The 22,672-nt window shown below is 40.1% G+C and overlaps 2 protein-coding genes across 3 annotated transcripts; one reads left to right on the top strand and one right to left on the bottom strand.

Moving 5' to 3' along the window:
- Positions 1-1,358: 1,358 nt before the first annotated feature.
- On the bottom strand, positions 1,359-18,292 carry ubr1 (ubiquitin protein ligase E3 component n-recognin 1). Its single transcript, XM_085258289.1, has 47 exons — positions 18,185-18,292; positions 15,640-15,896; positions 15,091-15,169; positions 14,592-14,702; positions 13,399-13,526; positions 13,176-13,314; positions 13,016-13,078; positions 12,805-12,928; positions 11,810-11,917; positions 11,436-11,524; positions 11,254-11,352; positions 10,337-10,494; positions 10,152-10,251; positions 9,876-10,004; positions 9,590-9,770; positions 9,454-9,506; positions 9,229-9,339; positions 9,078-9,143; positions 8,873-8,974; positions 8,729-8,792; positions 8,512-8,636; positions 8,363-8,415; positions 8,171-8,273; positions 8,044-8,092; positions 7,792-7,946; positions 7,609-7,708; positions 7,421-7,524; positions 7,226-7,306; positions 6,970-7,151; positions 6,654-6,862; positions 6,469-6,568; positions 6,223-6,375; positions 6,027-6,127; positions 5,541-5,640; positions 5,037-5,185; positions 4,899-4,954; positions 4,721-4,817; positions 4,576-4,643; positions 4,128-4,275; positions 3,903-3,990; positions 3,395-3,531; positions 3,189-3,297; positions 3,048-3,104; positions 2,883-2,960; positions 2,631-2,801; positions 2,407-2,508; positions 1,359-1,822 (listed from the first exon to the last, which is right to left on the bottom strand). The coding sequence occupies exons 1-47, from the start codon at positions 18,227-18,229 to the stop codon at positions 1,681-1,683; spliced, it is 5,223 nt and encodes a 1,740-aa protein (XP_085114415.1). The 5' UTR covers positions 18,230-18,292; the 3' UTR covers positions 1,359-1,680.
- atxn3 (ataxin 3) lies at positions 18,286-22,218 on the top strand. Of its 2 annotated transcripts, none has more exons than XM_085258294.1 (11): positions 18,286-18,423; positions 18,932-19,096; positions 19,199-19,243; positions 19,351-19,436; positions 19,519-19,585; positions 19,663-19,750; positions 19,828-19,957; positions 20,095-20,258; positions 20,467-20,623; positions 20,737-20,801; positions 20,912-22,218. In XM_085258294.1, the coding sequence occupies exons 1-11, from the start codon at positions 18,400-18,402 to the stop codon at positions 20,962-20,964; spliced, it is 1,044 nt and encodes a 347-aa protein (XP_085114420.1). In that variant the 5' UTR covers positions 18,286-18,399; the 3' UTR covers positions 20,965-22,218. The 2 variants fall into 2 exon arrangements, with proteins under 2 accessions (XP_085114420.1, XP_085114419.1); XM_085258293.1 differs by having other exon boundaries at positions 20,092-20,258.
- Positions 22,219-22,672: the final 454 nt, after the last annotated feature.

Genomic DNA, 22,672 nt, shown 5'->3' with positions numbered 1-22,672 from the left:
TGCCTAACTGCATTAGCAAAGTTGTTACAAGGATAGCGAATATTAAACAGTACTTTGTTTTCACATAAGTAGCTCAGCAGACAGAAATCCATGAGAAATTCTTAACTACTTTTTTTTTTTTTTTAGAATATTTAAGCCACTGCTACGATTCTCTCGTGCCTCAGCAATGTCACCAGGTTTTAATGCTCAAATATAAACTTTGCTGGGATGAGCTACAAAAAGTTTGACAATAAACTGTCCACTTGAGGACTTTGAATTCTGAAAAGAAGCCTTGCTGATGTGATCTGCTCTTCCTTCCTTTCTCCAACAACAAAACTGGGAAGTCACTTATTATAGCAAGAATACGTTTTTGTTGTCCTTTTCTTAAAAGAATGAACAGTTCGAGTGCAACTTCAGAATAACCGTTTAAAGCAGTTAACTTTAATCGAGAGCACATTCCTTTTTACAATGATTTATTCTAATCTTGGACACTACTGTTGTTGTTTTTAAACCCCATTCAGAGCTATGGAACAGACTACCTACAGATTGTCTTGTGTCTTTATTTCCACAGCCTGGAAATCATGAAGTCAAACAACACAACAACAAAAAAGGAAGAAATTATATATTCACACATTTGCTAAGTGAAATGACAGAAATAAAATGGAGTACCTGAAACCATACACTGGGATTTAAAAAAAGATTTTTTTCCTCTTAAATAAAACACTGCAATTGATCATTGACAACTAAAACTCAGATAATGTAGAGTCAACATCAAATGATAAAGGTTGACAATGTGTCGCACAACAGGTCATCCAATTATTTTTGATTACAAGCTTAATAAAGCTTAATAAAACTTTTTTTCTAAAAGCAATCTTGCAATATCATATTGTATTTGAATTCCCTCTATATAATTAATTTCACAATTCTGAAGGTAAGTAAGCACAGATGTGAGAGTTATGTAACTATAAGAATGGCTGAAATTCAGAAAACTGGTGCATCTAAGGACAGGATATGAGGAAGTCACTGAGACAGATTCCCGTATACTTTTCTGAGAATACTCAATCTGTTTGAAGCAATCTTGAAAATGATGTTTATTCTATATACGTTTTGCCCATTATACATGTGTCTATTTATAAGTAAAGGTGTCAGTAGGTTAAGGTTTAATTATTTGAGGAATTCTACATAATAAAGGGTCAAAGGCAAAAATGGATAGGATCTCCGAAAAAGGCTAAAGTTTTCCACATGAATGTGCTTGGAAACCGCATCTTTGAACAATTATAACTTATCACAAATCATAAGTTCTAACACAAAGAGAGAGAACGCAGAAAATTCACAGCATCATTAAGAAAAAAAACACATGAAGTGATAACAGAAACGTGTTAGTGTGTGTCTGATGCTCTTCTTTATTTGAATGAGCTTCTTTGCAAATAACATTACTCTGGGAGAAACTCATCCTCACAGCAGACAATCAAACTGAAACAAGGCGACTTGGGATTAATCAACAACAATCACCCTCTATCCATTTTGACTGCCCCCCCCCACTCTCTCTGGATTCCAAAGGAGACTCATTTATGATGAAACAGGCTTTTCTGATTACAGAAGGGTTTGGGTTGATTGCTTGTGTGTGTCGTGTGCGTGCATGTGTCTTGGGAGCACAGGGGCCGTGCTCGGTATCGGCCGGTCACACAGCTGGAGCAGTCATCACAACATCTGCCACTCAAAAGCAAACATAACGTTGACCACCTCCAGGCTGCGGGCGATTTCTTCCAGGATGCAGTGCTGCTGCCACAGCTGGTTTAGCTTCCTGTAACGCTCTGGGCAAAGGTGCAATGGATTACCCCGTCTAAAACACAGAGAAACAAATGCATTCAAGGGTTTCTCAAACCCAGTATTTCACTGGTATGACAAAAAAAATGTAGTCATACTTCGTAGCTGTGTAAACCACTTCTTTATGTCATAAAAAAAACTTAATGCTTATGCAAATCTGAAAGTGCATGAAGGTAGTATTATAGGTTAAAGCTGCCCAGGTGTTGGGCTTGAACTGCAAGTTGCTCATCGGGGTCTACTGTGAGAATGTGCTATCACTGTGCGATCAAGTTTTGATCAGCACATAATTATGAATTTGAGATCTGCAACAAAGCTCAAATAAATGCATTTTTGTAGTCTACAATGGCAACAGTTTTAGCTTCAACATTCAAGTCTACAAGTGACACCAAAGTTTCAATTACATTAGCCACAGTATTGCTGTACATTGCCCCTACGAGCAACATCATCCATCTACCTTTTCATAGATGGCACAAGCTGTAAAAATTGTCTGACAAAGCCAAACAGCTGACCTTGAGTACATCCTCCAGTCTGTATTATATAGTAGAGTTTAAGTCTAAAAATACAGAAGTAATACTACAAATAAACTGAATAGGTTCTTACCCAAGATGAGGATCAGTCTCCCCATAATCATCCAAGTACGGAGCGGGATACGTGCTCCCTCGAGTCCGACTGGCCATCAGCACAATTTCACACTCTCTTATCCTGTTATCATTAAACAAAATGTGATTCAGTTAGAAAAAAAAAAAGTAAACCCAAAAGACAAACTAATTCTGGGCTTGAAATACAATTCTACTAATGTAAAATGTGCCGTGTGACTGATTAACCTGAGGAACATCCCCACTCCTGCTCCACAGGTCGCAGCGTGGGCAGTGCAAGCCCCCACGTCCTCCCCTTCCAGCTGACTGAGACAACAGGAGCTCTGAGAGCACAGCATAGCCCCACAAAAGAGACATAAAGTCGGATGCTTCCTCTCATCATCGGTGGATTTTGGACACCTGAGGACATGATGCAGACGAGTGAGAAAGGATGGACAGAAGAGAACTAGAAGATGTCAAATGAGAGGACTCCTTACTTACTTGAAATAGCTGGCTTGATTGAGGAGAGTACTGTAATCTTCAGGAAGTTCAATCAATCGATTCCTTTTCCTGGGGTATCTGTTGAAAGAGTGAGTTTATTGGCCAACTGTAGGGTTTCAATAAAACTAAAATCTATGTTGAAATAATAAAAGACCCAAAGTCTACCTGACTGTCTGGATTTTGCCTTTCAGGGCTTTGGTTACAACTGGGCTCCCACACCACCTAAGAAATAACAAGAAATAATAAGTTACAAAACTACTGACTTCACTGGGAACTAGTGTAAGATGCAATAGTGTTTTCTCCGACCTCTGAAGCAGTGGACTAACAGTTTCTCTGTGATCGTGGAAAAGCTGAAACACATTGGAGGGTAGTGCCAGGTAACTGCATAGTGCCTCCATCTGTTCTTGAGAATCAACTGCACAAGACATAAAATGTCAGCATGAATGCACAAAACTTCCTCTTCTGAATTCCAAAATGCAATAAAATTCTGACACTACTACACTGAAACCTACCAGAAATGCTAAAAAGCTCCTCTGGAGGAGGTACTCCTGTAAGGCAATTGAAAAAGAGAGCAGCACAACGCAAGAATGGTGCAATTCCTGTCTTCACTCTTTCTACTAAAGAGCTGCCAGAAACATCTGGAAGGAGCCTGATGAGAAAACCACAAAATAAGCTGTCAAATATCTGAGAATTCACCATGAAAAAGGCTGAAACTAAGTATTTGTTCCCATTATAAACAGGTAATAGCCATTCTTGTCAAATTATGAGTTAAAAATATTTATCCAACTCTGACGGTCTTACTGTCCAATACATCAAAACCTCCTGACACCTGCCACAAATGCATTTTTGTGACAAATAGCAGACATTTAAATTATAAATTAGCATTAAGAAAGGAGATTCGTTTTTGCTTAAGTTTAGTGGCTGTCAAAGTTTTTTCTTTTTTTGATGTCCATAAAAAATATGTATGGAAAAATACAATCATGCTAATGTGCTTTAAGCAGGTGTTTGAAAAACACTCACCTTCCCGTGTGTTGTGACACTGCAGAGTACAACTCTGCTGCTGCTCTCTCCTCCTTCGTCTCCTGTCCATCCCCTGCTGCAGGGACGTCTGCACAAACAAACCAATTATTTAATCATCATAATCACTCCAATTATCTCTTACTACTGGCTAGCTCCCTAAGTGGTAGCTAACAGTGGTGTTATTAGATCACATTATTTTGGGGGCGGGGGTCTGTGATTTTGTACCTGCAGAAGACAAGAGGATCTGCAGCACATGAGCCATGGTCACCAAATGCAAGATATGCAGGTGATTGTATGCAGCGCTGACAGCAGATGGCTGTAAGTCTACAGTCTCCTCTTGATAAAGCGAGGGTATCGATAGCACCAATCCAACCTGACAAAACATCCAAGCGTTATAAAACCATCACACACCTGTTTCTTAAAGACATAATCTCTTCAATTTTAGTAAAAATTCAGAGGGTTGTCTATAGTTTCTCAATCAACAGAAAATAAAATCTCCACCATCATGTTTCCTCTTTACAGTCTTACATCTTCTGGAGTTCATGTTCATTTTCAATTGGAATCTGTTTTTATTGCACTTAACATAATACATTTATTGTATTAATCTAATGTATTAGCATGAAGCATTTGCTCAGACTAATATGTAAGAGCAGTTTCTTTCAGAGACACCTACCAGAAGATGGAACAAATCCACCTCTAGAAGAGAAGGTGTGTTCTTTCTGCTCATGACTGGTAACAAGACTGAGAAGAGAGAAAGGACAGTTAAACTACACAGTCACAAGTCTAACCAGCCTGAAGTTTCTCTGATGACCACATACCTCCCAACATATCAGTGAAGTGCCTTTGGATGACTGCCTGAGAGCTCTTAAGTCCCTGCGTTGCTGAAAACTGAACAATGGCCTTCATGCCTGCAAGCTAAAAGAGAAGCATTTCACACAACTTTCACAGAAACCCCCTACACTAAAAGAACTACATCAATTGTTCACTACTGAGTACCTGTCTGTTCTGTAAGGACCCAAATAGCGGCTTGCCCTCCTGCTCCAGTATGTTTTCTGTGAAGATTTGCAATTTTAAGACCTGCGCACATGAATACATGCAAAGGAAAGGAGTGACAAAAGCCAACAGATGCAGTACCTATGGCCTGAATAGTGAAGGCACATGTGTTCCAGGCCATAATGGAAACACGGGGGCACAGCTCATTGGGCGCAGTCTTCAGTCCAACCCTGTGGACTGTGGTGGCGCACACAACCAGCATCTCTGTAATGCTGTCTGAAAACTTTCTCCTAGAAACAACAAACAGCACAAAATTTAGAAAAGAAAATAACAAGCGCACCATTTTAAACTTTACTTTATGTGCAAAGTGCACGTTTCTGTTACTTATACTGTTCAAACCCATTTGACATATACTTGACATAATTTGTATGGATCAATCTATTCACCTTGGAGGACAGGTCAAAGGTCATATGTCATATTGGTGAATAGAAGCCAAATTTTAATGGATTTTTAACAGCTTTATAAGAATTGATTTGAGCTAAGTGTTTACAGACAGAAAGAGTGACGCACTTGCATGCACACAAAAGCTACCAAAAGCAAAACCTCCTTGGCAGAGGTAATAAAGGCAGAGAGAGGTGCACTCACGATTCTTGCACTCCATAGCTCAGAATAGATCTAAAGTCTGGTTGGCCCTCGCCACACAGCCCAGTGCTACCATTACTACTACTGCCTTCTGTGTTACGGTCTGCAAGAAAAAAAGCAGGAGAGAACAATCATCGGTTGCACTGTGTGGTGTGTTATTAGAGGTTCACGAATAACAAGAAAAACGTATGCAAGCCAAGACTACTCCGTAGTGGCTTCTAGTAAAATCCAGACTGTGTGCAAATTAAAACACCTTCTGCAGCTGTTTTCCTGCAAGCATTCAACTCCTCACCAAATAAAGCCAATTTTTCCTATTACTCTGGTTCACATCAACACACTAAGAGCATATCAACATCTTACTCACATGTGAATATGGCAGGTGTTACACATCGAAATGTGGACTTTTGTTCATTGGTGGATCAGTTTTACATGTGTGACACTACAAACCAGTATAGTGTGCGATAACTGTATTCTGGGTTCTATTCTTACCATTATCCTGAGCGATTGACTGGAGTCCTTTAATCCTAGCAGAGAGGATCTGGATCCAACGAGGCAGCGTCAAATGCTCTCCAATTATCGCTGCGTTTTCACTACACACAGAAAACAAACATGCAAATGACTTCTTTACATTTGCACAGATAATCAAAGCACTGCAGACTGGCTGGGAGTAAGAGGATGGGCTTACTAGTCAAATGTGAGGGGTTCTAATGGGATCAGAGGTACCACAGTATTGCACAGAGACTTGCACAAGGGGCACAAGTACTCTCCATTCTCCAGATCAATGATCAATTCAGCATGGAGCCGGTTCCTGGTTGTATTTTGGACTGCCTCATAGTATCTGTTAAAAAAGAGGAAATGACACCTGTACGTGAGTTACACCGAACTTTAGTTAAGAGGCAAAATTAGTCAAATTTGTTCCCTAGTGACTTACTTTTGCCAACACGTGGCATGCATGACATGTCCGCAGCTGCCAGTGTGGGTCCCCACAGCCAGATCCGGAGACATAAAGAGGGGATATGATGTTCCCGGCCCTTTAAGTGATAACCACAAGACAACGTATAAGTTAAATCTGAATCTCACAAAGTAAAATAGTATGATCAGTGAATGGAGCCTGACCATCTGCTCTGCTGCTTGGTATCTTTCCTCTGCACTGTGTCAGCACTGTGGACCTCTGGACACAAGCAGCGAGTCCCATGGCTGGAGCCTGAGCCATCACCTCCTGCTCCTCCTGGCAAAGAATGCAGGTCAGTACCTCCCTGTCAGCCGGAGTGGACCCTCGGTGAGGCCCAACAGCTACGCATAGCTCCCTCTGCTCCGTGGCACAGCTGGAGAAATAAATCAAACTACATTAGGTGAAAATTATTTCGTTTAAACCCTCACTTTTAAGTCATTGAAATACAACTACGAGGTGTTATGGAAAGGCTGTACTCACTCCCCAGTGGACGCTACAGTTTCTCCCTGTGTTCCACTTTCAGGCATGTTGTCATACAGCATCTTATTTGACTCAATAAAGTTCTTTTGCATTGCTGACATCTGGGCCATTATCTTCTGTCGGTGGAGCTTAGCCGCCTCTGCCTTCCTTTTCCGCTCTGCTTTTTCTTTGTCCTGAGCACTCTGGATCAACAAAACCAGAAGTCAGAATGATTTAACTCAAAGATATATTTTAAGTCACTTAAGTTTTAGTTTACCTCTTCTGGCTTGGCTGTTTCCATGCTCATGGACACTGTTGGACTGGAGTTCTCTCTAAGGCACTTGACAACCTCAAACATCTAGAAGAAAAACAGTGTTATAAAATTATAAAACTGTCCTGTCCTGAAACATGATAACTACTGATTTAACATTATGTAACAATATCTTTAATGAATAGTAAGTGAATAGCCTACCTGTAGAACCCATTTAATCATGTCTTTTTGCGCTTCCAGAGAAGGCAAAGTCTTAATCTTGGACAACAAGAGGAACACTGACTTGCCATGTTCTGCACCCATTACTGAAAAAGAGGAACAGGGATTTTACTTCTCAAAAAGTAATTACACGATTTCAAAGAGACAACAAAGCTCATTTTTCCACTCACAACGAGCCTTTAGGCTGAAATCAAAGGTCACTTCCTCCGCAGTGACATCCTCAAGCTGTGATTTCTCTTCTAGCAATGCCTGGCCAATCAGGTGCAGCGCCTGTGTGATAAAGGAGTTAATTTTGTTGCTACATTTGTATTGAGAAATAGGGTAGATCTCGGGAGGGAAAATGTAATTTGTACCCTCTGGATCATGGCTTCCGTCCAGTGTGTTGGCCGGTCTTCTGCAGCTCTCTGCAGGACGTTTCTCAGGATGTGGACCATTATGTCACAGCAGAGGAGTTGCACTATATAAGAAAAGTCTGAACAAAAGGCTGGGGGCACCGGCGGACGAAGAGCTGAGCACAGACACAAGCGGGGGCAATGTTATTAGAGCCGATGAAATTACCAACCAATCTCCAGAGACATTTGGTGACAGAGTGGAGGGTCAGTCACCTTTATCATTGCCCTCCTGAGCTCTCCTTTTCTTCTGAGACTCTTCTGCCTGAAAGAAGTGTAATATAACCAATTAACCAAATATAGTCAACAGACACTGTCAATTTAATTGAAGGCGCTGGTCTACCTTGCTATGCTGGGATCTTGAGTAATGGTAGAAGAATGGGTTGAACTCTACTAGATGTTCTTTTTTCACTTCGTATAACCCATGTCCCGACACTCCTGGTTTTCTAAAAGCAAAAACCGAACACAGAGATTACGAACTCGTGAAATTTACTATTAAGGCAAAACTCAATCTGTTTTCTGGGGGTTTACATACTTAAAAGTGGCAACTTTGGTGATAACTGTCTCCAAGCCTGTTTCATGGCTTTCCTAGAAAGAAAAAACATCACCTTTGTCATTTATCCTCCCAACTAAACACCACAAAATGAAACATATAATTCAGAAATGAAGCTTTTTGAAGCATACGTTCTCTGGCAGGGCTTTGACCAGGCTACTATGAGCCATGGGCTCAATGCACAGCAGGTGGATAACCTCCCTCATTGTCACATCCTCTTTGGTCAACTGACTGATCCCGGGGACATAGCGCTCACCTGAAGAGACAGCACTGTTCAGATACTTTTTTAGGTTTTTTAACTGAATTAAGAAATATCTCAATTTGATCAGGAGACTTTTGACAGTTTACCAATGATGGCGATCAGCAGGTAGAGCATCTCTTCTGTTAAACGGTTCCACTGCGTCAACTCGTCCTGTAAAAGAAGCTGCGTTTCATTAACACGTTTGGTGGCACGACGTTTTTTTACTGGATGATTATTCATGTGGAGCTTGCCTGGTCTTTGCTTGAACAACTTCTATTAAAATAATCAAAGAGCTCAAATCTCAACAAGACCAGAATGAGGAAGTGGTTGGGGTCCATTTTGGAAGCAGCTATCTGTAATAGAAATGATGAGGGACGTATGACATCATCACGCCGTTTGCATTTAAAACATTAAAAACTGGCATTAAAGAAGTGTTAATGCCCGACTGACACCAACCTGAAGCATGACTATATCCTTATCGTACATCTCGTCCCTGCACTTTACATCCTGGTAGTAGTACACCTGTTTATGTGAAAGTATTTATTAGGTGGAGAAGAAAGACAACAGAAAATAAAAAAGCACTGTGCGTCCAAAGGCTCTAGTGTACCTGGCTCACCAGCGAAAGCCCATTTCTCCGCCACATTTCAGCCGAGACCTGTGCAGCCAGCACAAAGCAGCGCAGAGGATGCTCTGCCAGCTCTGTGAAATCATAGGTTGCCTGTAATGACAGAAAGACTTCGATCTCTAACAAACAACGCATGAGGAGCAGCAGTACCTCACCTATCAGCTGTCACTAAGACTACAAATCATCACATTTTCTCATGTCACTTACAGGATTTTCCAGGCGCTCAATTGCGCCAGTTCCACACAGGAGTACATACAAGCCTATGAATCACAATGTACACATGAGTAAGTCCACAGCATACAAAAAAAAAATCCCTGCAAGTCTTAAATACTACTTCTCCTACCAGCCAATAGTCTGGAGATGGGCAGATGTATGCTGACAGGCTCCCGTGAGACTTTATATGGACGGGCATGGAGGATGTGTTTGCACATATAGTAATCAGTGGCGTCCCTGTGGAAGGGCTGGTTATTGCACTGCTTCAGAACTGTGTGGCACTCCTTAAATGCAAGCAGCAAAATCTCATCCTAAGAGGGAAGACAAAGGCAATAAGTGAGTACAACGTTCGCTCTCCTCCACATAAGCAGATTAAAAATTTAAAGATATCACAGTTATGCTTCAAGAAAACTCACATCAGAGGAACACCAGTCCTGAAACATAGCAAGAATATGGCGGAGCTGAATCTGCAAAGTAAAGCCAGCTTCCCATTCTGGCTCCACAGCAATGTGTTGGCCAAGCTGTCGCTTCACCTCCTCCATACCCTGGTGTAGAAAGCGAAGGATTCATTAAATATCCAGAGTGTCTAGTTGTCTTAAAGTAATGTAACACTACCAATATTACATGATACATATTTAAAGACAGACATTGCATATATTTACAAAATGACACAGTGTGAGGACCATTTGTACCTGCATGCATTTAAGAAGACCAAGAAAGACTCTGAACCCCTTCAAGAACTGCCCCCGAAGCTCTTCGGTCCATATTGAGGGTTTACTGATCAGAATATACCTGTGTGGCAAAGATTAGTGACATCTTACATAAAAGGCCATAAACAGCAAGGTATAAAGAACAAGGTGTTGCCTTCTTTAATCACCTGAGGTCGTGGAAGATGACTTGGATGCGTGAAAACTTGTCTGAGTTGTAGCCCAGGAAGACGAAGCGATTGTTATCATCTAGATGTTCGCGAAGCAGTTCCATGACGGTATCAACTATCACCTTAATCACATTGCACTCTTCGATCAGCTGTCTGGCCTATTGGAAGAACACAAATGTAAAAGAAAGCATGGAATATAGGTTAAGGGTTACAACACATACTGTTCAATATTTTAATTACACATACATACATGACATCCAACACTTAAACCACTATGACAAGATACAGAAATGGAAAAGTGCATGTAAGGGCACATATCAAACTGATTTGTCCAACTTCACCAAACTTAAATGGCCTCCTCAGTCTCCAGACCTCAATCTTTGGGATGTGTTGGAACAGGAGATTCATATCTGATTTAATGGCTAGAGTAGGGACTACTGTGGTTACATCTGATAAGTCGACCACAATTTGGATTTAGAGCCAGACCTAAATCCAATTTGTGTGTCTCTAACCCATCTCCCTCTTCTTTCTCTCTTCCTCCCCTCACACTGAACCATCACGAGTTGTCTGACTGTTGGGGTTTCTCTGTAACATTGTTGGGTCTGAACAGTACAATATAAAGGTGCTTGAGATGCCTGTTGTTTGATTTGGCGTTATATAAATGAAACTGAATGAAAACAGATACTTTAGAACAACCTGCAGAGAGCCATTTTCAGCATATATCACACACATATGGATGTTTGCCAGTGTTAATCCTTGAAATCATTCCTGCTAAACAAAGGCTAAACAAAGGTTACTAAAGGTTCACTTTTTTTTTTTCACCGGAAACGTGAATATTTAATTGGTGTGTTTAAAAAGGATGTGTACTATATTTACATGCAGTATCATATGACTTCTGGCATTGAAACAACACTCACTAGTGTGGGAACAGTGAAGATCTGAACAGACAGAGCTGTGATGGATATATTCCTCTCATGGTCATCATTGATGAAGTCCTTCTGCAGCTGCTTATAGTGCTGAAGAGACAATGATGAGGAACATATTAGTGGAATGGGAAAAAAAATGCAAAACAGTTTACATTTTAAAATGTTTTACTTACCTTTGTAAACTCAATCGCAAAAAGCCTCTTGCATTCAGTATCCATTAGCATGCTGCAGAAAATCAGCTCGTGCACTATCTTGCGAGCTCCTGGAGGAAATAAGAAAAAAAATGTGTTCAACAGAATCATAGTGAGGCTCAGGCTCAAGCTCTACACTACTGTCTGCAAATTAAACCATAAATAGCATCATCTGTAAGTGACTGGTAAGTGTGAGAGGCTGCAGGAGCTTGAATGGAATATATGACAGCACAACAAATACAGTGGCATAACACTTAAAAGGCATTGTTGATGAATAATCTGTTTAATATTTTTTCTTTTTTTAATAAGAACACCTCCTAAAGTCCATTAATTAGTGTGGGCTGAGGCCTGCTTACCTTTGAACATCCTGGCATCATGCAACATGAGTCTGCTAATGAGGCAAGGTCGATCTCTGTCCACGTCTGGCTGTAGCGCCACCTGACAGAAGGCTTGCCTGAAACCCACTGCACAAAACAGATTACCAGTCATACAGCTGTACATGTACAACAGGCAGTTTTCATGTGTCAGCACAGGGTAAACACAGCTGTTTCTGATAACATGAATCATGGCCCTGTTCCCGTTAAACTGGCCAGGCCACGTGTGTTTTTCATGTGCACCCACTGCACTGGCTGTGACACAGTAAACAGACTGTAATTAATTTATCTGTGACACTTGTGTGTTACCCTGCTATGACAAGCCAAAATGGCCATGTTGAAAAAGACCTATTTAGACATCTGCGAGCAATCTTTGCAGATCTAGGACATAATGTACGTGAGTGGTCTCCACTGTTGCCGACATTTATGCTTGTCCTGGTACAATGCATGTTAATTACTGTGTAGTCATGTCCCGGTGTTTTATGTACAGAGCCAGCAAATAGAAATAAATAAATAAAAATTAAATGCTGGGATGTTTTTCCTCCTGGGTCCCCGCTCTTTGTTGTGGTCAGTGTTCTAGTTTTTCCACTTCTCTGTACATTCCCTAACTCTGATCGTCCATTCTGATCATTTCAGCATTCTAATTCCAGGAAGGTGGTTACATTTGTGAAACCTTATATATGATGCTATGATTATTATATCTGATGCTATGACTATTTACCCTTAAACTGAGGAGATGATTGCTATTCTCTCACTGATGAATTCAAAAAACGCAGCACAAAAGTAGCTGGAAATGCACTGGAGGAATTGACTGTGCTGAACAGGACAATCGTAAGAGTTGCAGGTTCTTGGGAGGTGTATGTACGTTACAGCGTAGATTTCCCACCGAGGCATAAATCAGGCGTCGGGTGTACATATTCTGACTAAAAAGACACATTTAAAAAGTAACGCTAACAAGTTTGTGTGATGTAGATTACCTGAGTAACTTATTATTTTCTGCAACCAGGAGCCGAGGTGCAGAGCAAAAGTTTGATGAGCCATTACTACTGAGTGAAGGATCTCCACACGCAGTGGCTGCTGGGAAATTTGCACTGAGTTTGCCTGCAAAACAACAGAGAAAATATTTATGAAATGCAAAACTGAAAAGCGATAACATATTCCCAAGCTTAGCAGTGGGATCGTGTTTACCCTGATACGTTCTTGCGCTTGCTGGCAGGAGGTAAGGCTTCCTCTCTTTACTGCCCGCCGACCCTGCGTCCAACAGTTGACAATAATTATATCAAGTGCCTCCATTTAAATTCACAGTCATTTAAATTAAACCTTTCAGGTAAACAACCTAAAGAAATACCTCTTTATCAATGAGCGTTGTGTGTGTCTGTGCTTCAGCTAGATCACAGTTAACCGACCGCTGCAGGGTGTAGATCACATGGTCGTACGAGTGATGCTCATCGTTGTAGAGAACACAGTAATATGTATTGTCTTTAATCCTGTATGGATGAAGAAATACTCTGTCAAACTTAAGCAGAGTCTTTGAAGTTCAGATTATATTTTGGAAACTTGACAGGTTGTACCGAGGCTGAAGTTCAGCTGGCAGCTCAAAGTTCTCCTCCCACACCAAAAAATCTGTGACATAGTGCAGCAATATCCGGAACAGCTTCTCGGCACGTCCGTATAACTCCAGGTCCAGCACGCAATCATCCTACCCAAAATGAAAAAGCATAACGGAGGATTCAAAAATTCACATCTTAATTTAAACAATTAGAAAAATTTGGCACATTGCAGAGATGTGTAACTATAGTAAAAATGCATCATTTTACAGGTCAACACTGACAGTGGCAGAGAACAAAAACAAACAATAACTTCACACAAACAAAAGTGAACATGACATGGAATAACCATTATTAATTCCTCATTTCCTGTGTCTTACTGGGTATGGTCTAAATATTTGTCTTAATTAAAGCCAAGCAAGCAGCTGGTCTGGTAACATTAATATCAAATCCCCTGAGGACAAACATTTCACATAGCAGCACAGCATTTCCTCCAAATGTCCAATGTCTAATACGCTAACCAAACAAACGATACAGTGAGTTTATCTTGACGTTACATCACTGTGTGAGAGCAAAAACTAGAATCTACTGTAATCTAACCAACAAGAGATCTGGATGGAAAAGAACACAAGGTTTTCATGTCCAAAGCAGATGTGCTGCTATGGTAATGTGATTTGTTGAGCACAGGTTCAGATCTGATGTAAAGAGCACAAAGCACCCAGCCAGATCGAGGCCAGGGATGCGCGTTTCTGCGAGGAGAAGCACCTGCTGTTTACGGAAGAAAGAAAAAGCGCAGTGCTGTCAAACAGTATGTCTACTCAAAGCCCCTGAGCATGACGGTAAGCACAAACGCTGTGATCAGCAAAGAAAGGCCTGACAAACAACAGCTGCCAGCAAAATCAGCAGCCTTTTGTAGGAGACGCTGTGAACTGAATAAATCTCCAAACAGTTGTGCAGAATTAAAGGCTGCTCTTAACTAGACTCACCCACTGCTGTTTTCCACTAGTTTCAATTTAACATCTCTTAAATTTATATTTTAGATGATTTTCCCGGTAACTTTTTTTTCTTTTTAATTCACAGAGTCAAACCTACCACCAAGAGAGCAGCAACCAGCACTAAGATGGGAAAATAAGCATTCTGGGGTCACTGACACAGAATGGGACAAGTACACCCACCCCTCCTCCACTTCCTTCTTTCTGCTGTATTACGCAACTCACCGTTACCATGGCATTGGCTGCCCCTGGGTCATGTTTGGAGCAATAAGGGCCAATCTTCCAGGCTTCTACATCTCCACAATCACAGAACCCCCCGCCTGATGATGCATGCATCTGGGAAAAAAAGCATATCAGTGATGAGTGCATGTGATTAACAGACACACGCAATTGCAATTTCTTTAAACATGTCCTTTAGTTATGCAACACTGAGGTTCCAACATATATGACAAAGATCAAAGACGATATCCTATAATTTAGAAAGGGTATAGATAGAAATAGGATTGCACACTGTGCACACTGTGCAGAGAAGTGAATCACTTAAGAGTGGTGACTGACAATGACAAAGCATGGAAACAGTAGTAAGAAAAGGGGGAGGGAGTCCTGTTACAGATTAGAACTCCAGGGATGAGTGACTTCCATTCATTCAAAGGTTGGTACAGACACCGTCCACTAAAAACTGCTGGAATCCATTAAAAATATAAACATTTATACTAACACCAACCTTGTAGCGATGGCTTTTGTGAACACTATCCTGGAAGCAGTCCATGCACAGGACACAAGTGGGATCTATCGCACAATCCCTGCAAGAAGTGGAAGACATGTATTTTTTTACTTGGCAGAAAAACAAAAGTCTAACACTAAAGAGTGCTATACTCTAGGTCAGGTGTGTCAAACATAAGGCACAGGGGCCAAAATCGGCCAGGCAAACAAACCAATCCGGCCCACTGGACAACTTCGTTTTATAGCTTTTACTAATGATAATGATAATCTGGGGATTAAATGTGTAATTAAACTTCTTTATACCAATAAAAAGGGGGTCTTTATTTGGTCCGGTCCATTTCAGATCAAAGAAAGTTCTATGTGACCCAAAATGTAAAATGAGTTTGATATAAACTAAGCTGCTTGCCAAGTGTTCTCGCTTTTAGTCATTTACTTTGATATAAACATCTATAGTGCCTATTTTAATTCAGACCCCATAAAATTGAATATTTTACCACAGCTTTCCTGTAGAAACTTAGTAATTACAGGGATTTAGAAGAGCTGTTCAGACCTGCAGGAGTAGACCGTTTCGCCCTCTTTAAACACACGTCCACAGAGGTGGGACGAGGTACTCCCCTCCTTGAGCTTTTCCAAACCCTCTTGAGGATCCTCTCCAAAAAGGAAACACTCCAGAGGGTGCAGGAGACGGCTCTGCATGAGCTCCTCCTCTTCCTGAGGGCTGGAGTCTTTTAGGCAGAAGATCTGAGGCACCTGCTCCTTCAAGTAGGAGAGCAGTGCTGCTCTGCTGTCTGCTGCCTCCTGCCATTCCTGTGAGACAAAAGAGAAGAGCTTTACATCCTTGCTTTCTACCTTCTAACACAAATCTGCATGAACTCGCCATAGTAACGATGTGCAGATAAATGTTTCCTTTTAGTAATGCATTATGCCCAAAAAAACAAATCTTTCTTCTGAGGATCCTGACTTCTTCATGAAGGCAGAAGTGCACACCATGTTAAGTGCCGATAAAAAAAAAAAAGGTTAGATCTAGATTAATCCATATTTAGTAATTGATGACTAATTTTTTCAGTCCTCGATTTGTAATGCAACTGTAGACTCTACATTAGCCTACAAATCTAAATAAACAGCATAGTATAAATAACCTTGTGCTGTGTGATTAATCTGTTCTTCTGCTTGGCCTTCAGCCCAATCATAAAGTAGACCGTATGCAAACAGGAGAGCGCCACGAGGAGCCGTTCGAGTTGCACATGAGATAAAACGGTTTGTTTAATTCACATGAAGGGTAGAATTATATTTCCGTTTGTCAACAGCAGCTGCATTATCATTACTCTGAAGACAAACTGAAGTGGACTAAACATAACTGTTCCTGAGAGGAATTATTTACAGTGGTTTAACTAATCATTCCAGACTTCAGAAGGATGGAATAGACTGGAAATGTGCAAATTTCCATATCAGACAGATGACTTCATTTAAAATGAATGGACTAACGCGAGATGTCAATTGGTCAGCTTTCTTAAACTTTTTTATATATGTGGAAAAATAGTCTCAAATTTTTCTACTTTTTACAGTTGACAGTGAAAGCAAAAGCTCAAGTTTTCGTTTTAAAAGTAATTCAGCAGTCAGGGAGTGCAACCATTTAGGCATTTAAAATAAGCTTTATATTGAAATTATATTGAAATTGACATTAAACATACTGCTTCTACTTTTTTATTTGCATTGCTTTCCTGCTGTGTGCTTCCAGTGATGTGATTGTTTGCCTACTACTTGTCAACTACACAAGAACAAACATTCATAGGGGACAGATTGATTTTTTTCAACATACATACAAAGACTCAAGCTAAAAACTGAAAAAATAAATAAAAACACTGATATTAATAAAACACATAATTCTGTACACAATTATATTGCTCTTTTCATGGTTACTGACTCACTACACCTTCCTACACTTTATTATTCTAAATTTATTTTGACACAAGGAAAAAAACTGATAAAGCATAGAATAATCTAAATTTATAGGCATAATCTTTCTCTGATTTTCTATAACCATATAACAATAACATTCATTCTTCTGGGCACTGTAATAGTTTCGTCAGAATATCATATAATGTATTGACAGAAAGGATTCTGCCAAAAAATGCCTTCCGGTATTTAAACTGCTGTAAAAGATTTGCTGGCCTTTAGTCTGTCAAACAAATCTCATGAATTATATGAAGTCATTCTGAGTCAGAAAGTATATTCCTGTCACAAGGAATAAAGTGCAACGAGTTTTTTACAATTAACTTTTATTTATCTTTTATTCATCCAGGTAAAATTATCATTTAAATTACAAATGTGTAAAAGAGATCTCTTTATACATATTTAGATATAGATAAATAGATATAGATAAGCCCTTCATAAATCCTGTTGACTACAGCCTATTTACCAACAGAAACAAGGATATGACATCGGTAATCTGGTGAGCTGTTCTTCAGTATGATTATTCAATGGTACTGGTGCGTGCAGTGCTTTTGCAGTACTACACTCTTAATGTAGTTACTCAGACTGCACAAGGCATCACATTGTTTTCATATTTGTTGGAGTTGATATAATAAGACTGGATAGACAACATTTCTGAAACAAATCCATCGCTGCTGCTGAGCCCAGTTTCTCTTTCACACTGACCGACATGGCCGATGTTAATGATAGACGTAATGCAGCAAGAGCCCGAGGTTTGAAGACAGCCAGGGCGTTGATGCTGCAAAGTGTGTAAACTCATGGCAACTCATGGACAAAAGCGACTACCAAGATATCACAGGATGCAGCAGACGGAGGAAGACACATGCCGTGTTTTCTCTGTCGTTGGTGTCTACTCAGCCAAGTCTATCGAACCACTGACGCAGGGCAATAAAAATATTGCACTTAACCATTGCATTATTGACGGTAGTTAGGCAGCTAGCCTACAGCTAGCCGCAAGTGCTAGCTTGGGAAGTATGATAGCCTTTCACTGAGTGTTCGAATCGTATTGCTCAGAGGAATTAACACACTACACTTCACTGTTCTGTCCGAGCCCTTCGGTCACTACTGTCAGTTATATTAGCCAACTTAAAAAAAAATCATACCTTGCTGAGCTCTAGTCCGTCTAGGTTTTCCTCACTCTCCGCCATATTCCATTTGCCGTAAAGGAGGAGGTGTCGCTAGGAGACTGTTCTTACGACCAGAACCTTTCGCCGATGCTGGTGCTGTATGAGCCCAGCCACTAGACGGCGCCGGTCGAGATTGCTCCGTACACGGCGGGGCTGGAGGTCAGAGTTGAACGTTTGACAGAAAGCTGAACATGGATTCCATATTTCACGAGAAAGTAAGTTAAAAATATATATCTCAAAGTATTCATGGCCACACTGTTGGTCGTCTTTATTCGGGAATGTTCTGGACTCGTGACTGCACTTTGTTTACCAGGATTATGTAGCTGTTACGATATATGGGGTAATGTTTAGCAGTATTGTTGTCCAGACAGCTAAAATGCTAACTCACTTGCTAATATGAGATGTTGAAAAGTTTCCATTCAGCTTGTAGAATCAACGCAGAAGGCGTCTTTACTTCCGCAGTCGTGTTATTTTTCTCATTTTTAGCAAAAGGATTAACTTAATATAGCAATCTTTTGTTACAGAGGACCAATAAGATCAGTTGTGTTTGTTGTTTACGTAGTTTAGCTAGCTCTGTGTTGGTTCCAGTTACTGATGCGAGAACAAATTATGAAATCGATTATTTCACCTTCATAAAGCTACCAAAGTTGTTGCGGACCCCTTAAAATCATACTGCCGGGTGAGTAACAAAACCATTTAACAATACCGATTCTTAATTTGCAGCAAGAGGGCTCCCTTTGCGCCCAGCACTGTCTTAACAACCTGCTACAAGGAGAGTATTTCACTCCTGTGGATCTATCCTCAATTGCTCATCAGCTCGATGAAGAGGAGAGAATGAGGATGGCAGAGGGAGGTATGGCCAGCGAGGAGTACAGGACCTTCTTACAGGTGATTAGAGACAGAGCGGAAAATAAATACCTCATCAGCATATCTATGGATGTTATGCACAGTTACGTCATTTTTCTTATTGTACTCAATCTATGTTTATAGCAACCATCAGGAAACATGGACGACAGTGGGTTCTTTTCCATACAAGTGAGTTTTAAAAATTCACTCTTTATAAGAACGTATTTCTTTTAATAAGTAAGTTACATTTTGTTTTGTTTTTTTTTGTTTTATGATTGTTTTTTGGGTTTTCGTAGGTAATTAGCAATGCTCTTCGAGTGTGGGGCTTGGAGCTAATCCTCTTCAACAGCCGCGAGTACCAGAGCCTGATGATAAATCCAATGTAAAGCTCTCAGTTAGGATTATATTATGTAACAGCAAATTTGTATGTAAATTTTAAGTTGATTTTGACTTCAATGTTTCAGAAATGAAAAAGCCTTCATTTGCAACTACAAGGAGCACTGGTTCACTATACGCAAACTTGGACAACAGGTACGAGGTACATGTTTTCATGAATGATATTAATGCAGCTTCCTTTACTAAAGTTTTTCATTCTATTTTCATTCCAGTGGTTTAACTTGAATTCCCTTTTGACTGGACCAGAATTGATATCAGACACCTATCTAGCCCTTTTCCTTGCACAGTTACAACAAGAAGGTATTGAAAAAAACAACTTTCATTCACTTGTTTAGATGTTGCACTACAGAAAAGATTACAGCAATTTATTTGTGCAGGGTATTCCATATTTGTGATCCGAGGAAACCTTCCCGAGTGCGAAGCAGAGCAGATTCTTGGAATCATGAGGGTCCAGCAGCAGCAGCGGCCCAGACTGATTGGAGAAGAGGAGGCCCAGACTAGTTCAGGGTATGTATGTGTAGCCTGTGTGATATGGAGGACCCAGGAGATGCTCATGAAGGAGTCACATACATTTTGTTTTGTACTGCTTAAAAGAAACTTGTGACTTACCTTTGACAACTGATTTAGTTGTTCTCTAACAGCAGCAGGTCAGTTGCTCTGGGCCAATCAGAGATGGCCTTTGGTGTGGAGGATGAAGTTGTGGATGAAGATGAAGAACTGAAGAGAGCTTTAGCACTCAGTAGACAGGACATAGATGTGGAAGATGAAGAAGCTGATCTTCGCAGGGCCATACAGCTCAGTATGCAAGGTACAGTATAGGTCATCTAAAAGTTTAAAAAATGTTGTATTGTTGTAATTGTAGTTTACAAGAAAAGAGACTACAAAATAGCACTGTAAAGTAAAATTTCTATAGTGATAGTTAATTTTTATCTATAAAAAATTCTGATTAGCACTAACATTGCTTTAAGTAATATGCATGCATATGCAGTATGGATATTTATTTTTCCATATTACAGGAGCAGTTATGAGCAACAAGTCTTCAGAGTGTGGAGTGGGAAATGTAAAATCAGGGAGCCAGGCAGCAGGAAGTGCTGCAAGAGAACAGAGAGAAGGCCAGAATGAGACACTTACAGCTGAGGAACTGAGGAAGAGAAGACAAGCCTACTTCGATCGGTAAGTTTAACTAAAACAATGCAATGACAACTGCATATCGCACCTTCTTTTCAAAGTATACCGAGAAAGTATTGCATGGATTTTGATATAAGTCCACTGTGTTTACTGTTCAGGCAGCAGCAACAAACTCAGACAAACATTCCTCAACCAAAAGATACTCAACCAACTGGAAGCTCAGGTCAGCAAATCTTTTTTTTGAATGTAAATATAATACATACTTTGTGATTTATTTAATATTCTACTCAATTTAATGGAATCTAGTAACACAAGCCCACTTGCTTTTACTAGGTTCAGTAAACGCTGGCTCTGAAGGGGACCAACAACCAAAACCCAGCCAGTGAAGTTGTGGAAGGTTTGCCTGTATTGTTTACCAGCTGCCTGGATTGGCAACCCGGTACAGGGTTAGCTTTTCTCCCTCCTCTAACCTTTTGCACATGCGGACCTGAGGACAGTCAGAAGGCTGACAGTTTACCCCTGGTTAGTTCACTGACTATAAAGGCTATAAAGAAGAGGCAGCACTTAATCCGGCTCAGTGAAGTACTGAGATGGGGAAAAGATTGACGAGACTCATGATGCAGTTAATCCAAGTTTGCAATTGCCTTTTTAACCATGGCGCCTTCTCTTTCTATTGTATACACTTTTGTATTCTTTTTTTTTTTGGCTTTTTTTTTGGCTTTGGCTTTGGCTTTTTTGTTTGTTTGTTTGTTTGTTTGAAAAACGGGCTACCCCTGAATATCACAGAAAGGGTGTGTTTTGTTATTTTGTGATGATGACATGTTGACACAGGCATTCTATGAAAGCCATATGAGACCAATGCTTTGGACCATAGATAAAAGCTTTTAAAGCTCTTTTCACCTATGGGATATATAATATTGCTGGCTTCATCAGTATGTTAAAAACGATGCTGTTGTGTCATTCAGAGAAAGGTCACTTTTACATTAATGTTTCTCACTGCTTCATTCAGACATGACCACAACAGAGACACAGAGAAACGCAGTATGCGCGTGATATTTGGCATATTGTCAGCACTGACTCTAGTGAAGTGTCATCATATCCTTGAATATATGTTCTTCAGCTACAGAGCAGGATCTGTGTATGTGTGTGTGTCCTGCATAGTGCTTCAAGATGAGCTGCCCCCACCCTTGCAGACAGGCTTGAGAGAAATCACACTTCTAGATTGGGAGTAGCAAAAATGCATTATGGAAAAATGCTTAAACCTTATTGCAGACATACATCCTGTTGCTCTTTATGGTGTTCTTTAGTTAACTGAGCAAACTTGAAAGATTAAAGAGAGGCACACACGGCTATATTCTCGTGCGTGTGCCTTTCTATTAATGCGACTGCGTGCTGAAAGCTACACATAAATCATACTAAAGCTGACGTATTAAGTTTGCCATTGCATCTTATACAGAAATGTGACCAAGATGCTCAATCAGGCATGGAGTCTGATTTAGATGTCATCAGATTCATTGGAAAGAAGAGGTGTTCTAAAAAGGGGCTAATGACAGTGAGTCCTTTTATAGTAGACTTGAGTGTGTAGAACAAAAAAAAAAAAAAAAAAATATATATATATATATATATATATATATATATATATATATATATATATATATAAAAATGAAACGTGCACATCACCAGAAAAAAAGATCCTCCTTAAAACCTTTACTACCACTAACATCTGTGGGTTATTTATTCTTTACATCATCGACCTCGATACATGACAGTCTACAGGTGGTCTCCCCAGGCATTTAGAGAGCTGCATATTTTGGATGTCGTGGCTTTATTACTTATAAGTATGCATGTAGGCGTAATGAATAGGTGATTAGGCAAGGCTTACAGACACAATTTAAGGGTGTCTTGTCCTTTTTGATCAGATTGATGAAAAAAAATGTGTAGGACTTTTTGCTGAATCTAAATTGCTTATCACAGATGCATTGTTTTTTCTTATTTTTGTCCCGAATAAGTGGGGAACAAAGAAGCATTGTGTAAACATGAATAGTTCCAGCAGTGTATGATCACACAAGCCAAAATTCTGGCATTTCCAGCCTC

Source organism: Mchenga conophoros, linkage group LG19 (genome assembly GCF_057382185.1).
Source record: "Mchenga conophoros isolate Kocher_MC1m ecotype Shallow Benthic linkage group LG19, M_conophoros_male_GT1.1, whole genome shotgun sequence".
NCBI classification, from domain to species: Eukaryota; Metazoa; Chordata; class Actinopteri; order Cichliformes; family Cichlidae; genus Mchenga; species Mchenga conophoros.
This window is presented reverse-complemented; position numbering and strand designations above follow the sequence as displayed.

What these genes read in the sequence shown, in the direction of transcription:
- ubr1 (XM_085258289.1), bottom strand. Translation starts at nt 18,229, where the DNA reads ATGGCGGAGAGTGAGGAAAACCTAGACGGACTAGAGCTCAGCAAG. An exon ending in TCAAAGCCCTGCCAGAGAAC is followed by an intron (nt 8,416 to 8,511) that starts GTATGCTTCAAA and finishes TTTTCTTTCTAG; the next exon opens with GAAAGCCATGAAACAGGCTT. An exon ending in GGCAAAATCCAGACAGTCAG is followed by an intron (nt 2,961 to 3,047) that starts GTAGACTTTGGG and finishes CTCTTTCAACAG; the next exon opens with ATACCCCAGGAAAAGGAATC.
- atxn3 (XM_085258293.1), top strand. Translation starts at nt 18,400, where the DNA reads ATGGATTCCATATTTCACGAGAAA. An exon ending in TACGCAAACTTGGACAACAG is followed by an intron (nt 19,586 to 19,662) that starts GTACGAGGTACA and finishes TTTTCATTCCAG; the next exon opens with TGGTTTAACTTGAATTCCCT. An exon ending in GAGGCCCAGACTAGTTCAGG is followed by an intron (nt 19,958 to 20,091) that starts GTATGTATGTGT and finishes GTTCTCTAACAG; the next exon opens with CAGCAGGTCAGTTGCTCTGG.